Source organism: Chelonia mydas, chromosome 8 (genome assembly GCF_015237465.2).
Source record: "Chelonia mydas isolate rCheMyd1 chromosome 8, rCheMyd1.pri.v2, whole genome shotgun sequence".
Classification (NCBI taxonomy): domain Eukaryota; kingdom Metazoa; phylum Chordata; order Testudines; family Cheloniidae; genus Chelonia; species Chelonia mydas.
In genome coordinates, this window is record NC_057854.1 from 88,825,522 (window position 1) to 88,841,810 (window position 16,289).

Below are 16,289 nucleotides of genomic sequence, written 5' to 3' on the forward strand. Positions count from 1 at the left end.
AGTCCCCCCAGAGGTGGCTGCAGAGGTACGCATATGCATAAGTCTTTGCAGGATTTGGGCCTCAATGGTTAAATATCAGGCTCTGGCAAAGGAACCAGTCTCCAAGAGAGAAAGACTGGGGGCTGGGGTGAAAAGGGGTGGGCAAAGGGAGACATTGAAGCCACAAGAGCTAAGGATGATACATATTGCTATTTGTTTCCTATGAGTGCTTTGAGATTATAGCTCTTGGGTGAAGTCCTGACCCTACTGAAGTCAGTGGAGTTTGTCATTGACTTAAATGGAAACAGCATTTTACCCAGTCAGACCCCTGGTTAAGCTTCCCCAGCTAGACAATCACCAGGCTGTAGTGTTTGGGTCCTTTTAAGCTTCTCTTGGTCTGAATAGGTTCTTACGTTCTCTTTCTTTGGCCTCTCTGGCCCACTTCCTTGGCACAGACTTTCAGTCGCCCCTTCACTGAAATGGGACCTTGCAGTCCAGCTGCCGTAGGCCCCCTGATTCATACTGATCACCCAGCACCCCCAAACTCCAGTTGCTTAAGCACATCCTTGTGGGCACTGGTTTGTAGTTTCTCTCTCCAGGGACACATAATGACTGAAACATATAATACACAGTCTCTGCAAAAGCGTTTCTAAAACAGTTACTCTTCTCTGTACACAGCACAAGAGATACACAGATCTGGACAAAACAGTACAACATCTACCTGCCCTTCCCTGCTTCAGTTTTCTTGCCACCCTTGTATGTTCTCTGGGCCTAAGTCAGAGTCCTCTAGGGTGTCCAGGACCCTTCATTTTCTCCTGCAGCTCCTCAAGGACTGTGCCTTGATGGGGTGGAAAGGTTTGAATGCTCCGATGACCCTGAGAGCTATGCCTGCTGGAGTATTACTCCTGGTAGGGTCACCCAAGCCAGATGGGTCGAAGGGTAGGAGCCAGACTCAAAGCAGTCCCACCAGTCCCCCTAGGGGACTGTGAGTCAGGCTAACAACCTGTCCACGCAAAAGTGCTTTCCATTACAGAAACAACACCGAGCCAAGCCGTGTCTGTCACAGATTTCCAGATACAATCATCAACTCTGGAGACCCGCAACCTGCTGGACATAAGACAAGATCGTACTGGCCAACCAGCAAATCCGGCCGATGCTATGATAGCGGGGAGTCAACGCTGCAAGGAAGTTCCTCAGATGAAATGAGGTTCTCAGGCTATGTCTAAACTTAAAATGCTACAGTGCACAGCCACAGCACAGCAGCTACGCTGCTTGTAGCACTGAGATGCTCACTACAGTGATGGGAGGGGTTCTCCCATTGCTATAGTTAATCCACCTCTCCGAGAGGTGGTAGCTAGGTCGACGGAAGAATTCTTCCATTGACCTAGCGCTGTCCATATCAGTCAGTAGCCTCTGAAGTTGTCAGTGCCTGGATGGGCACGAGCTATACCGGTTCCTCCATTTATCATGGCGATTTCATAGGTCCCCGTCTATAGCTAAGCTGGCAATCTACTACCATTGTCCAAGCCCATTTCAGCTTCTTTGTAACTTTGGTTTGGAAAACTACCATGGCCAGAAAATTGGCAGATTTACTCTCCAAAGACAAAGGAGATGGTTTCTGCAAAATTGGGAGAAAATTTGTCCATACGTTTTTTTAACAACAGTCTTGAAATGAGAATACAAGGAGTATCAGATTCTTGCTACAACCAGCTGGACTTTGATTTTATAAGCATGGGGAATGCAATGACAGGAGTAATGCATTTTATACCATTTTATCTAGCAAAGTCTTGTTATTGTTTCCCAGCCAATCTACCGGCTTTTTTTTAGTGATATGAAACTTTCAGCGACTGTTTATGTACTATCAAGACCCTGGGGCAGCCTTTCAAAGATGTGTCCAGTTGCCATCTTTTCACAGTGCCCTTACAGAAGGGTTCTAAATGTTGGCTGGTTTAGCTTGTCAGGCCCAAGAGGTTAAATATTTACAATGCATGTTGCTACAACTTATACTTTTTCCAAATGATACTGAAAATGGACCTTTATTGTCTGTCCTACAGGTTAAAGAAAACCAGATCACAGTAAGATCTGTCTAAGCACTGGTACCTACAGTATGTAAATTGCGGCAGGCCTGTAACAGTGCTCTCATTTCAGAACTGACCTTTCCCTGCCTAATATACAGTTACCGCAGAATAAGTCAGAGTACAAGAGTTGCTGGTGGATAAATATAGCTTTTCAAGACTACTTGCTACCCAGTCAGACAAGGTCACATAAATTTAATACCTATTTAAACAGACGCCTTTTAAGAAGCCAGTCGCTGGTGTCACAGTTCTTTATGTTGACACTTAGCATAACTATAAAAACTGCAATAGACAAAATGTCCGACAGCCTCAGAATTTTTTGTGTAATTTCTGTTTCAGCTTGTTTCTGGGTGTCACATCCAGCTTCTTTATTCCAGCTCACCCTGAGGACAGTTGGTTAAAGTCAGCAGCTAAGAACGCAGAGAAAAGCCTTCATCTTTCTTACAGGGCTGATTTCTTTATGGCCTTATGTGACAAAACCTATGAATTATGGATGATTTTGTGAACTCTATGGATAACTCCAATACTCTACATGTAGCAAATCAGACATAGGCTGATAAGGGCCTATCATGTATCCCCCTGTCTGGAAGAAGCTACAGAACAAACAAAAGAAGTTGTTAATGACTGGAAGGAAAATGAGTGTGATAAGGGGGAGGGTGCCTAAATCGGAAGAATGCAGTCATCATTACAGGTGGTCTCAGGGGTGAAAGTAAGTTACAGGACTTACCGGTATGCCGGAGTCCTGAGCAGGGAGCGTGGCCTCAACTGGAAGAGACATGACCTTAACCGGAAGATTTAAAGGGCCCGGGGCTCCAGCTGTGGTAGTGGCTTTAAATTGCCGTCTGCGAAAGCTGGTCCTGGTACGGCGCACCGGCTCTTACCAGTACACTGTACCGGCGCCTACCGGCTTACTTTCACCTCTGGGTGATCTGCTGGGAGGGGGATTTGGAGGAATGGAAAATCCCCAGAAGGGGAACAAAGAAATCAGGTGTTAGTGCAGGTGTTTAAAAATGCAAAGGTGGAGAAGTTCAAGGGAGAGTGACAAAGGGGGGGCATGTATCATGAGTAAGGGAACCTTTTTGACTGCAGCCAGCCAGAGGTGAAGGACACTGTCACTGACTGCAGGGAACAGAGAGAGAGAGAGAGAGAGAGAGAGAGAGACACTCCATGATTTGGAAGAGGTGCCAGACCTGGAGGACTAATGATGAGGGGACCTGGAACCCTGAAAGGACACTGACCCAAATCCTGAAAAACACTCAAGAGCCGTGAGGAAACTGAGGCAAGGAATGGCATATAGGTGTTTGTTTTGCTTAGATCTGTATATCTCTTATGCTGTTTGAAGTAAGAGTAATTATGTTAGAAACCCTATGCAAAATCGGTGCCTATTTACTTCAAGTACCATGTATCCCTGAAGGGGTAAACTATAAATCAGAGTGCCCAAAAGGAGGGATCTCTGGGAGTGGCTGTTTTTAAGCTACTGGGATGTCTTCGGGGGTCTGGCCTGGTCCTGAAGGCCTACAGTAGCTGAGCTATGTGATTCAAGTTCCAGAAGGGATATAAGAGAGTCTCCTTCTGCCCCTCCACCCCCACGAACATGATACAGTTCTGCGGTGACCTGGAGTCCTACTTCCGACGTCTCTGACACAAGGAATATTTCCAACACACCTCTGAACAGCATACTGACCCACAGAAACCTTCCTACCAACACTACAAAAAGAAGGATTCTGCGTGGACTCCTCCTGAAGGTTGAAACAACAGACTGGACTTCTACATAGAGTGCTTCCGCTGACGTGCACGGGCTGAAATTGTGGAAGAGCAGCATCACTTGCTCCATAACCTCAGCCATGCAGAACACAACGCCATCCACAGCCTCAGAAACAACTCTGACACCATAATCAAAAAGGCTGACAAAGGAGGTGCTGTCGTCATCATGAATAGGTCGGAATATGAACAAGAGGCTGCCAGGCAGCTCTCTAACACCACATTCTACAGGCCATTACCCTCTGATCCCACTGAGGGTTACCAAAAGAAACTACAGCATTTGCTCAAGAAACTACCTGAAAAAGCACAGGAACAAATCCGCACAGACACACCCCTAGAACCCCGACCAGGAGTATTCTAGCTGCTACCCAAGATCCATAAACCTGGAAATCCTGGGCGCCCCATCATCTCAGGCATTGGCACCCTGCCAGCAGGATTGTCTGGCTATGTAGACTCCCTCCTCAGGCCCTACGCTACCAGCACTCCTAGCTATCTTCGAGACAGCACTGACTTCCTGAGGAAACTACAATCCATCAGTGATCTTTCTGAAAACACCATCCTAGCCATTATGGATGTAGAAGCCCTCTACACCAACATTCCACACAAAGATGGACTATAAGCCGTCAGGAGTAGTATCCCCAATAATATCATGGCAAACCTGGAGACTGAACTTTGTGATTTTGTCCTCACCCATAACTATTTCACATCTGGGGACAATGTGTACCTTCAAATCAGCGGCACTGCTATGGGTACCCGCATGGCCCCACAGTATGCCAACATTTTTATGGCTGACTTAAAACAATGCTTCCTCAGCGCTTGTCCACTAACGCCCGTACTCTACCTACGCTACGTTGTTGACATCTTTATCATCTGGACCCATGGAAAAGAAGCCCTTGAGGAATTCCACCATGATTTCAACAATTTCCATCCCACCATCAATCTCAGCCTGGACCAGTCCACACAAGAGATCCACTTTCTGGACACTACCATGCTAATAAGCGATGGCCACATAAACACCACCCTATACCGGAAACCTACTGACCACTATGCTTACCTACACGCCTCCAGCCTTCATTCAGACCACATCACATGATCCATTGTCTACAGCCAAGCTCTACGATACAACCGCATTTGCTCCAACCCATCAGACAGAGACAAACACCTACAAGATCTCTATCAAGTGTTTTTACAACTACAATACCCACCTGCTGAAGTGAAGAAACAGACTGACAGAGCCAGAAGAGTACCCAGAAGTTACCTACTCCAGGACAGGCCCAACAAAGAAAGTAACAGAATGCCACTAGCCGTCACCTTCAGCCCCCAACTAAAACCTCTCCAGTGCATCATCAAGGATCTACAACCTATCCTGAAGGACGATCCCTCACTCTCACAGATCTTGGGAGACGGGCCAGTCCTTGCCTGTAGACAGCCCCACAACCTGAAGCAAATATTCACCAGCAACCACACACCACACAACAAAAACACTAACCCAGGAACCTATCCTTGCAACAAAGCCCGTTGCCAACTCTGTCTACATATCTATTCAAGGGACACCATTATAGGACCTAATCACATCAGCCACACTATCAGAGGCTCGTTCACCTGCACATCTACCAATGTGATATATGCCATCATGTGCCAACAATGCCCCTCTGCCATGCACATTGGCCAAACTGGACAATCTCTATGCAAAAGAATAAATGGACACAAATCAGACATCAAGAATTATAACATTCAAAAACCATTCAGAGAACACTTCAACTTCCCTGGTCACTCAATTTCAGACCTAAAAGTCGCAATTCTCCAACAAAAAAACTTCAAAAACAGACTCCAACAAGAAACTGCAGAATTGGAATTAATTTGCAAACTGGACACCATTAAATTAGGCTTGAATAAAGACTGGGAGTGGATGGGTCATTACACAAAGTAAAAACTATTTCCCCATGCTAATTTCCCCCCTACTGTTACTCACACCTTCTTGTCAACTGTTTGAAATGGGCCATCCTGATTATCACTACAAAAGTTTTTTTTCTCCTGCTGATAATAGCCCACCTTAATTGATTGGTCCCTTTACAGTGTGTATGGCAACACCCATTTTTTCATGTTCTCTGTGTATATATATCTTCCTACTGTATTTTCCACTGTATGCATCCAATGAAGTGGGTTTTAGCCCACGAAAGCTTATGCCCAAATAAATTTGTTAGTCTCTAAGGTGCCACAAGTACTCCTTGGTTTTTTTTACACCCAGGAAGTGTGCAAGAGAGGCTGAAGTGTGAGACAGTGGCTGGAGCTCACCCAGTGACAAAGGGGAGCTCAAAAGCACACTGGTCCAGCAAGTTGGGCCCCATATTCAACAGTTTTGTAAGTGTCCAGCAGGTGGAGCTTGACTGTGACACTTTATAGCCAGATTTTTTATTAAAATGTAAAGGAATAAAAAAACAAGCAGTGGCTTAATCAATTAGAGCAAGTGTAAGTTAAGTACTAACAGCTTCAAACACTAAAGGGGAAAAATAAAATCACTGATAGATCGGAAAAATAAAACCAAGAGTCCCAGCTCTTAATATTTCCAAGACTTAGGGCACGTCTACAATTAAAATACTGCATCGGTGCAGCTGCGCTGCTGTACCACTTAAGTGAAGATGCTCTCACGCCAATGGGAGAGAGCTCTCCCATCGACATAGTTAATCCACCTCCCTAAGAGGCAGTAGCTATGTCCTAGGAGAAGCTTTGTCTACACGGGGGGTTACGGTTGGTATAACTATGTTGCTCAGGGATGTGGATTCTTCACACCCGACAATGTAGTTATACCAACATAGATCTGTCGTGTAGACCAGACCTAAGATAACAGTCCCACACATAATCAAAACCACAAATGTGCATATTAAACCCCGAGAGCCCCTAGGCCCAATTGAGATAACAAGCTCTTCCTCAGGGAAGCGTTTACAAACAGATGGAAAAGCAGCACAGATTTTCAAATTGCACTACCGTCTTTACAGAACCCAGTCTTTGTAGAAACACAATAGTGTAATTATAAGGAATGGCTCCTTTTCAATATTTCCAAGCGTAACCACTAAGGCAGATGAAATCAACTGAATGCAGTGCCTTGGCTGCAATATTTTATAAACAATATATTGCAATCTTCTGTTCTTATTACTGAGCACAGCAGCATTTGTAGCACGGAATCTGCTTTACAGACACACACCAAAAGTAGAGAAACAACGTCACAAATGTAAAAAGGCTTCATATTTTAATTGTAAAGTGTACAGCACCAAAAATGGAAATACGCATTATGATGATTGTGGCGCCAGTGACGTTTTACAGCCATGTCGGAAAACAAGGACCTGCCTCAAGAAGTTTCTGATCATGTCAATTAAACACAACGCAAACAGCTAAGGATCAGGTGTGGGTGGGAAGAGGGCAGCATAAGAAGGAGCAAAGGGATGGCATCTGGCACACAAAAAAGCGGAAGCTATATGAAATACAGCCTGGTCTACACTTAAAAGGTAGCTCAACATAGCTATGTTGGCCAGCTGCATAATAAAGTCAAGAGTGTAGAAGTGGTGAAAGTGAGAGAGGAATACACATGATTACATAATTCTATACAACTTTCAACATTCCTCCGGTATGGCTCACTCTGCACACTAGTAATTTTTCAGAAAGAGACTGCATAGGAATAACTACGCATTTGTTCTGTTAGGAAAGCAAATGTTCTTCATAATAAAGAGAGTCTGTCAGAGGCCCTGGAGGAAGAAGGGCCTAACCCCCAGTGTAGACACAGCTATGCTGACAGAAGAGTGCTTCCATTGATGTAGCTACCGTCATTTGGGGAGGTGGAGTTTGGACAGAAAAATCCCTTCTGTTACTGTAAGCTGCATCTACGCTACAGGGTTCTACTGGCATAGCTACGGCTACACCGCTTTGTTGGTATAGTCTTTGTAGTGTAGGCGTACACAGACTGGAACATGAAAAAAAGGCATGACGTCCACGTGGGAAGTAGGAGACTAAAGGAAGCTCGAAGAAGAAAGAACTGAGCAGAGTGTGTGGAAGGGGTGCAGCTGGGAATCGGAGCAGAGACGAAGGCAGGAGTGGAGAAGCATAGCACTGAAAGTGGAGTACAGGGAGTCTGAGCTGTGGAAAGTGTGGAAGCCAGTGAAGGGATTCAACGGAGTGTTAGCTCAAGAGAGAGGAGGATTTTAGTTGCAGGATTCTGGATAGAGTAGAGAGGAGAGAAGCCTGGAGGTGGAAGTTACATTAATTAGGGTAAAACATAACTGGTCAGATTTTTAACACAGTGTCAGCGACAGGAAGGGACAGATTTTAGAGATATAGAGGAAGAAGAAATTGGGTATGCGAAAAACCTGGATATAAAGGAGAGGAGTCAAAACTGACATCAAAATTAGAAGTGGCGTGACATGGATGGAGTGAAGGTGTCAATGGTACCAATGAGGCAAAGAGGAGAGAGAGAAGCTCAGTTTTTGACACAAGGAGTTTGGGATAGTGGTGGGATATCCAAAAGGAGAGAGCAGTTGGATGGAGAGACAGTTGCATATGTAGGACTGCACAGAAAGCTATAGGAAAGACTGCTGGCTGAGCCAGCCTTGGCATTTGTGAGGCACAGCTGAGAAATCATAACTTGCACTTCCACTACATGTCAATGACTCCTGTTTACCATTATGCCCAGGACCAGCTAAGGATGTGAGAGAGGGTGTAGCAAGCTGGTTCTTTGGGATACATTCAAAACATAAATGATTCATTTTATGTAAAAAGTGTGTGTGTTCTTTCTGCAGATGGTTATTCCTTTCAACCCTGATTTATGCTTTTAAGGCTGTCTTCCCCTCCAACAAGGGAAAGCATATATATTTCAAATTCCCTCAAATCGGCAGAGTGTGTGCAGGGGCTTGTGGCTGCAGGCTTTGCAGTCACAAAAAGCCATATCTGGCAGTCAGATCTGAGGGACTGGATAGGATTGAAGTCAGGCCTTGTGATTCATTGGCTTGAATAGCTGAAATCATGGGAGCAAAGCATAGATCTGAAATAAATGATCTGTATCAGTCTTGGTTCTAAAGTGGACAAGATTAATCAATTTATCTTTTAATCACAGGACAATCCTGATTTTAGTTCTTGTTTTAGTAGCTCCAAGAGTGGACTTTTTTCTAAACGTGGTGTTTAAGGTATGAGAGAATGCACACAATTATATATCCATTCTTCTTGCTCTTTCAAAGGCATCACATGCTGACAAACCTGCATGTAAAAAGAGGGACAATATAATGAACTATCTTTAGTTACCATTCTTTCCTTAATTCCTACCCAACTGAACATTTACTACTTAAAATGCCACCTAGAAAACATTAATCATTTCATTTCTAATACCCATATTGGAAAAGTTAGCTGATGCAAAACTGAAGTTGTGTAATGATAGGTATTATTACTGCATTTAACTACATTATGGGTAAAATCCTTCAAGGGGCTCTAAGCCTACAATTCTCATTGATTCCAGTGGAAAATGAAGGTAATAAAACACCTTGCAGCATGGAGCTTCCTCTATCTGATCAAAGGTAGCAGCAGCAGTGTTAGAATAACCCCAATCCTGCACTCCATCTGCACATGCCAGGATTGGGGCCATAGGTTGGATAATGACGAAATACAGAGTAATATCGTTTGAATGAGCTGCATTTGAAAGAGAGACACTGCACTTTTTGCACTATATAGAGTAGGCTATTTTAACTTGTATATTTATTTCAACTTTTACTAAAAACAGTACAACTTCTAGAATGGGAGTCAGCCAATCAAATTGCCCATTGGCTTAAGCACTGTCCATAAATTACGTTTTTTTTAAAAGTCTGCCTGTTGGAAATTATATTGTTCATAACATACATCATATACACGTATTTTTGTGTGGGACTAGTTAAAGCACACATTAAGCCTGTGCTTCATGATCATGGAATGCATCAGATGAAGAGAAACTTAAATTTGGCCCAAAATTAAAATGTTTAAGAGCTGCTTCTTTTAAAAACAAACCTAAGATGATAATGCCACTGCAAACAAATAAACATGCCACTGCAGGTGTTAGAAGTAAATCTGAAAGTGAAACTGCCTAGTTACAGTAAATTGGATTTTTAAGTTTTTCATTTTTAATAATCTAAGGTGTCACTAATAATATAAACAACATTATTCATTTGTAGCACATGGATGTTAGGTTAACTGTCTCTCTTTAACAATAGTATAACGAACATACATCACTCTACTGCAACAACACACATAATAAAACATAATTTAATTTACACTAATCATTTAAGAAGTATCGTCATTATAATTGACGGTTCATACAGGCAAAACATCTCCTGCTTTGAAAATAAGTCTGTTAGATTTGCATTAGCATTTACAATATTTATTAATTGGTGACCAATCTGCTATGACAACTCTCTTTTATTGACATAGGGGCTTGCTTTTTAAATAGGAGTGAATGCTGAAAGGTATTCATAATTAGTATGTACAATTACAGTGAAAGGGCAAGTGAATCAGACATTTGCATGCAAAAACTGGCTAGTTATACATTTATCTGGTCATCTGCACTCGAAAATACCTGCACATGCAAGGTAGGTGCACAATTTTGAAAATCAGGCCCATCATCTTAACTACATTTCTCATGTAGATGGACATTTCTCCTTTTGCTTCATGTCCACATACTCAGTATTAATACAGAAAGATTTGCAAAAACAAACTCTAAAAGTGTCACATATGATATTTTTACTAGGATTTTAAATTAGGGAAATAATAACATTACCATCATGGATTTTGGTGCCACTTCAACAGCAAAAATGTTGAGTCCCCTGTTATTTACACAGTTCTTACTCTGCTCATTGTTGACATGAATAACCACTTTGTTTTCAGACTGTAAGTGGAAAAATGTTAGAGGTCTCATTAGTCTTCATGATTAAATGGCTGCTTCTTATAAAACAACTTAATGATGCTGGTTATTTCATCTGAAATTGCTATTATAATGGGATGGAAAGTTTTAAATATGTAGGGCAAAATTTTAAAATGCACCTAAGTAACCTGGGACCTAAGTCCTTTTTCAAAAGTGCCTGTGTCACTTAGGACCTCAATCTGATTAAAAGTCAATGGGACCTGAGCTCCTATGCGACACAATTGCTTTTGAAAATTTTACCCACAGTGCTGGATTCTCTGCTAGTGTAAACTGGCACAGGCCCTAACTTCATTGAAGCTCTACCAATTCACACCAGAGAATTTGGTGCACAATGTACTTGTTTGGCATACATGAGTAAACAATGCTATGCTTTGGTGCCAGCCCTATATCCAAGATATTGGATGTACTACAGGAGATCTCTAGCTCAAGCAGTAGAGGACTGATTTGGGAGTTGAAGGAGCAAGATACAAGTCAAAGACAGAGAGAGAGAGAGCTGGAGAGAGTGTGTGTGTGTGTGTGTGTGTGTGTGTGTGTGTGTGAAAGAGAGAGAGAGAAAGAGACAGACAGACACACACAGATTTGTGGTAATTATGTTCATTATCTGCAGATCATGGATTCATTACAAACAATCTCTTCCAAAATACAACTTGTCTTCATATGAAATAATTCTTAACTATTCAACAAAATTAATGTAAATAAAACAGTTTAAATAATGAGCTAAATCCTGCCCTTTGATGTGTGTGTCCATGGCACTCACTGAAGCTGTGCACACACTTCTGTGAATGAAATACAACAGGAGACAGTGAGTCCAACTGGTTTTTAATAAATGGATGCTATGGCCCAACCACCGCACAGAACCTCAAGGAGCTCTGTGGTGCCACTTAGCTCCAAAGACAGGAATGTTTGCAAACCCTGGGAAAGCAGGCCCCCACTTCTGGGTAGAGGCTAAGTGACTGTCCAACTCCACAGGGGAGTTAGGTGGCATTTGGGGAGGATTACGACCCCAAATGCCACCTCTGACAGTTAAGGCACTGTGTCAGGGACACAGTGACTTTTGGACACTGGAGCAACAGTGCGGTTGGGTCTGACTGAATAGGCCATGCTGCTCCCGACTTCCAGTGAATGACTCTGGAATGGAGTTGTCAGTCAATCAGGCTGAAGATCCCTCCCCACTCCACTCAGAGAATGGGGAGAGGTAACCCATAACTTGTAAGACCTCATTTCCAACTCTCTCTCCTGCCCTCCTCTGTAACCTCTGCATCCCAGTGGGGAGTAGAGATGGTCAAAATCTACATAGGAAAGCTTATGGATAAGAAGAAACTTTAAGCTTTTCTATGGATAGCAATCAAATTACAAAGCCCCTATGGGTTGAGCCTAATCATCAACTGGCCCAGTGCAGAGCTGGTATATTCAACATGCTACTTATTGCTATACAAAATAGCTCAGACTGGACCCATATTGCTGATCTAACATGTTACATGCTCTCAGAAAAACAATCAAAGTAACTATTTCAAACTGGAAAGCAAGACTTAAATTAAAGCCATGCTAGTGTGTATTGTCATTCACTCATGTTTAGATAAATTTGGATTTAACGTGGGCATTGAGAAATGCTAGAGATTCTTAGAAGAATGCTAACAAACAATTGCTGCTCCTTATTGTGAAAGGGAATAGGAATACGATTATATCAGACAGCAGCCTCCTTCTCCTACTTAAAGGCTACCTATGACTCTATAAAGATAAGGATTGGCAGAAGTGCTGTCTGTGATTCTCACAGTACAAAAGGTTTATGTAGATTAGAATGCAAATATAATTATGTTTGAAATATCCTGAGGCTGTAAAAACAGAAACACCACTCTGTGTTTATCTTTTCATTATTACTATTATTATTATGTCCTGATCTTTTCTTTGGGAGGTGTCTACATTTCTACACGGGAAGCAAGATGAAGATGGTTCGTAGAGAAAGTATTCTGTACTATGTGCGAATAACATGTGGACATGGAAACAGGTGCAGGGAATATTTAGTAAATGTTTATTTCAAATTACAGGCTATGACCTCATAACAGAGTTGATTTTAGGGCATATATGGGCAGGCAAGAACCATGGCTCCACCAACTCTCTATGCCCTTTGTGGCTGTGTGTGCAGGGACAGAAAATCTGCCAAGCTCTGACACAGACCACAGAAAGATGGGAGATAGGCCTTTTACTCCACCTATCGCTGCTGGGAAGGGCCAGACAGAATCGATCTGTTACTTACTAGCATATTAATTATACTAGCATATAATTAACTTTAGAAATAACAAAACATTATTTCCATTATACTTGGCATGGGCCCTGGCCAATTGGGGTGGCCCCATGCCCTGACCCATGCCGCCTGCCCGGCACGCCCACCAGGGAGTGGGGGAAGCCCCCGCTCCCCAGCTGGAGTGCCAGGTGGGCGGGGGAAGTCCCTGCACCCCAATCCTGTTCTCAGGCAGGAGTGCCAGATGGGTGGAGTAGGGCAAGCCCCGTGCCCTGACCCTGCTCCCTGGCAGGAGTCCCTGGCAGGCGGGGGAAGTCCCCAAGTCCTGACCCAGCTTCCCGGCAGGAGCGCCAGGGGTGTGTGTGCAGGGGGGACTGCAGGCGGAAGGGGTGGGGTGGGGCTCCCACTTGCTCTGGCCCAGGACCCCCCCAAACCCCTAATCCGACTCTGGCTAGAGGATACAGAAAAAAAGATACCTTTAAAGCTAATAGTTTAATGCTTCATCCATAATAATGCCCTAAAACCAAAATCTGTGCATATCACTGTTTACTCTTAGGATACAACATTTTTTCTAAATGCAAAATTTGTAGAAACTGATCCTTTTCTAGGAACAGTTTTGCTTTGAACTGATCAGCATTTTCCAGTGACAAAAACTCTTTATTGAAAAATTCCTGATCAGTTCTAATCATGAAGACATAATGTTGCTAATCTTTTACACTACAAACTTGCAATGCCTTTGTAAATACAGATAGGAATTCAGCTGATGAAACAGTATGCAAATACCCTACATCTTCTTAGTAAATGAATAACGAGGAGCCCTTGTGGCACCTTAGAGACTAACAAATTTATTTCGGCATAAGTTTTTGTGGGCTAAAACCCACTTCATCAGATGCATGGAGTGAAAAATACAGTAAGCAGAATATATATCATAGCACATGAAAAGATGGGAGTTGCCTTACCAAGTGGGGGGTCAGTGCTAACGAGCCAATTCAATTAAGGTGGAAGTGGCCTATTCTCAACAGCTGACAAAGAAGGGGTGAATACCAAGGGAGGGAAAATTACTTCTGTAGTGCTACCGAGGCCAGTGCAATCAGGGTGGCCCATTTCAAACTGCTGACAAGAAGGTGTGCATCCGATGAAGTGAGCTGTAGCTCACGAAAGCTTATGCTCAAATAAATTGGTTAGTCTCTAAGGTGCCACAAGTACTCCTTTTCTTTTTGCAAATACAGACTAACACGGCTGTTACTCTAAAAGAAGGTGTGAGTATCAGCAGAGGGAAAATTACTTTAGTAAATGAATGTTTTCTTTAGGCCTGATCCAATGGACATTGGAGTAGATGGACAAACTCCCATTGTTTTCAATGGACTTTGGATCAATCCCTTAAAAAAGGGGCTTTTTTTTATTAAGTAGGTACAGAATCTATATATCAAAAAATGTTACTATAGAAAGCTTAATGAGAAGGGAGTAACAACAATGATGTACATTAGCATGTAAATTATTTTGTGTAATGTGCATAAGAGAAATATCACACAATACCTTATTTTCAATAACAGAAGTGATCCGTGTATAACTTTTATAGGTATAGACAATTATACTTTCACCACTATCCAGTACTTTGGCATCTCCTTTGTTAACAACAGACTTGCAAATTGCCCTGTTAAGTTGCCTGCTGCCTGCTTCCAGATAAATGGCTTTAATTCTGGGTTTGCACTTTTCTGCATAGATGTTAATGACAAAAGGGCATGCCTGTTATAGAAGAAAAATACAGTAATGCCTGTTATAGAAGAAAAATACAGCATATTGTTTAGTTCTTGTTACTTTATGCTGAAATTATTCCTCGGATTTTTATCCCCAGTTCTGTTTTCACAGATGCTCTGATGCAGAATTATCCAAATATATGTGCACCACTGGGTATAAAAAAATAGATTTAGAAAACTCTAGATCTCCTGTTCTTTGTAACCTTTCTTGGTAATTCAGAGATTAGGATAAATCAACACAGCACACAGCCATCACTGATTGTGCAAGCCTTGATGCAGTCAAATATACTGTACCATTCATGTTCTCAGATCACAACATGCATCAGGCACCGAAGATGAAGTACTAGGGTATTTGAGCACCAGAAAGAACCCTTTCCTCTTCAGTATTTTGGCAAACTCTTGCCATTCAAATGAGTGTTTTTTGCATGCAGATTTAAAATAGTTGAAATTTTGTGACAGGAAACACTCCTTGTGCTTCCATTTTGTTGGTTAGGATTAGTATGCGTGCCAACAAGGAGATGAGATTTTCCGTTACTTTTAGTAGGAGTACAGTAAGAGTACATCTGCTTTTCAAATGACCATCAGGATCTGCTGCCTGTTAGCACCAACACATTTTTACTGCCATTTTTACTTTATACAGTAGAACCTCAGAGTTACGAACACCTCAGGAATTGTTCGCAACTCTGAAATGTTTGTAACTCTGAACCAAACGTTACGGTTGTTCTTTCAAAAGTTTACAGCTGAACATTGACTTAATACAGCTTTGAAACTTTACTAGGCAGAAGAAAAATGCCGCTTTCCCTTTATTTTTTTTAGTAGTTTACATTTAACACAGTACTGTACTTTGCTTTTTTTTTTGGTCTCTGCTGCTGCCTGTTTGTGTTCTCGGGTTCCAGAGGAGGTGTGTGGTTGACTCATCAGTTCGTAACTCTGGTGTTTGTAACTCTGAGGTTCTACTGTAGTTGCTGTTGAAAGTGCTGCTGAAAGGGTCATTCAGGAACCGAGGGGTTAAATTATATGTGCTATTGAAGCAAACGGTTCAAGCACACAATATATAGTTTGTACTTATCCTTTGGGAAACAAAGCTTCTATCCACAAACCACAGTTGTGCAAGGCAGAGAACCCTTCTTCGTTGGAGAACAGCTCTCTCTAGTGTCCAAACTGCAGAAAGACAGAGCATCACATCTTTCCAGCTTTGTTAGGGATATTTATGTAGGACAAGTGGTGAAGTGTAACCCAGTGAGAAATTGCTCACAATCATTTGCTAATTTTTTAAATCTTCTCATTGATACGAGAATGGCTAATTCTAGCCTCCCAAATCCCAAAACACTACCACATCAGTGTTTTTGTGTTAGTATATTTTTGTTTCATGTGCACAGAATGGGATTGGGTTTTTTTTGGCAATTACATAGTCTCATGGCCCTGAGTTGCTTTGGTTTAAGAGAAAGTAAACAAAGAAAAGAAAATGATCACGGGGTGGTAAAAAAACAGCTTTTCTTGGGAATAAGATATAAATACTGGACTTTCCTGAATATTTGATGGAGGGTTTT

The 16,289-nt window shown here is 42.4% G+C and overlaps 1 protein-coding gene across 6 annotated transcripts in view; it reads right to left on the reverse strand.

Annotated features, from left to right (window-relative positions):
* Positions 1-7,043: 7,043 nt before the first annotated feature.
* EFCAB7 (EF-hand calcium binding domain 7) overlaps positions 7,044-16,289 on the reverse strand; it is a 38,216-nt gene continuing 28,970 nt past the window's right edge. For all 6 annotated transcript variants that reach the window (XM_043520896.1, XM_037905973.2, XM_043520893.1 and 3 more), the window contains 3 exons: positions 14,519-14,728; positions 10,600-10,707; positions 7,044-9,056 (listed from right to left, as the gene is read on the reverse strand). In XM_043520896.1, the coding sequence (XP_043376831.1) occupies positions 8,982-9,056; positions 10,600-10,707; positions 14,519-14,728 (393 nt within the window). In that variant the 3' untranslated portion in view covers positions 7,044-8,981. The remainder of the gene's footprint in view (positions 9,057-10,599; positions 10,708-14,518; positions 14,729-16,289) is intronic.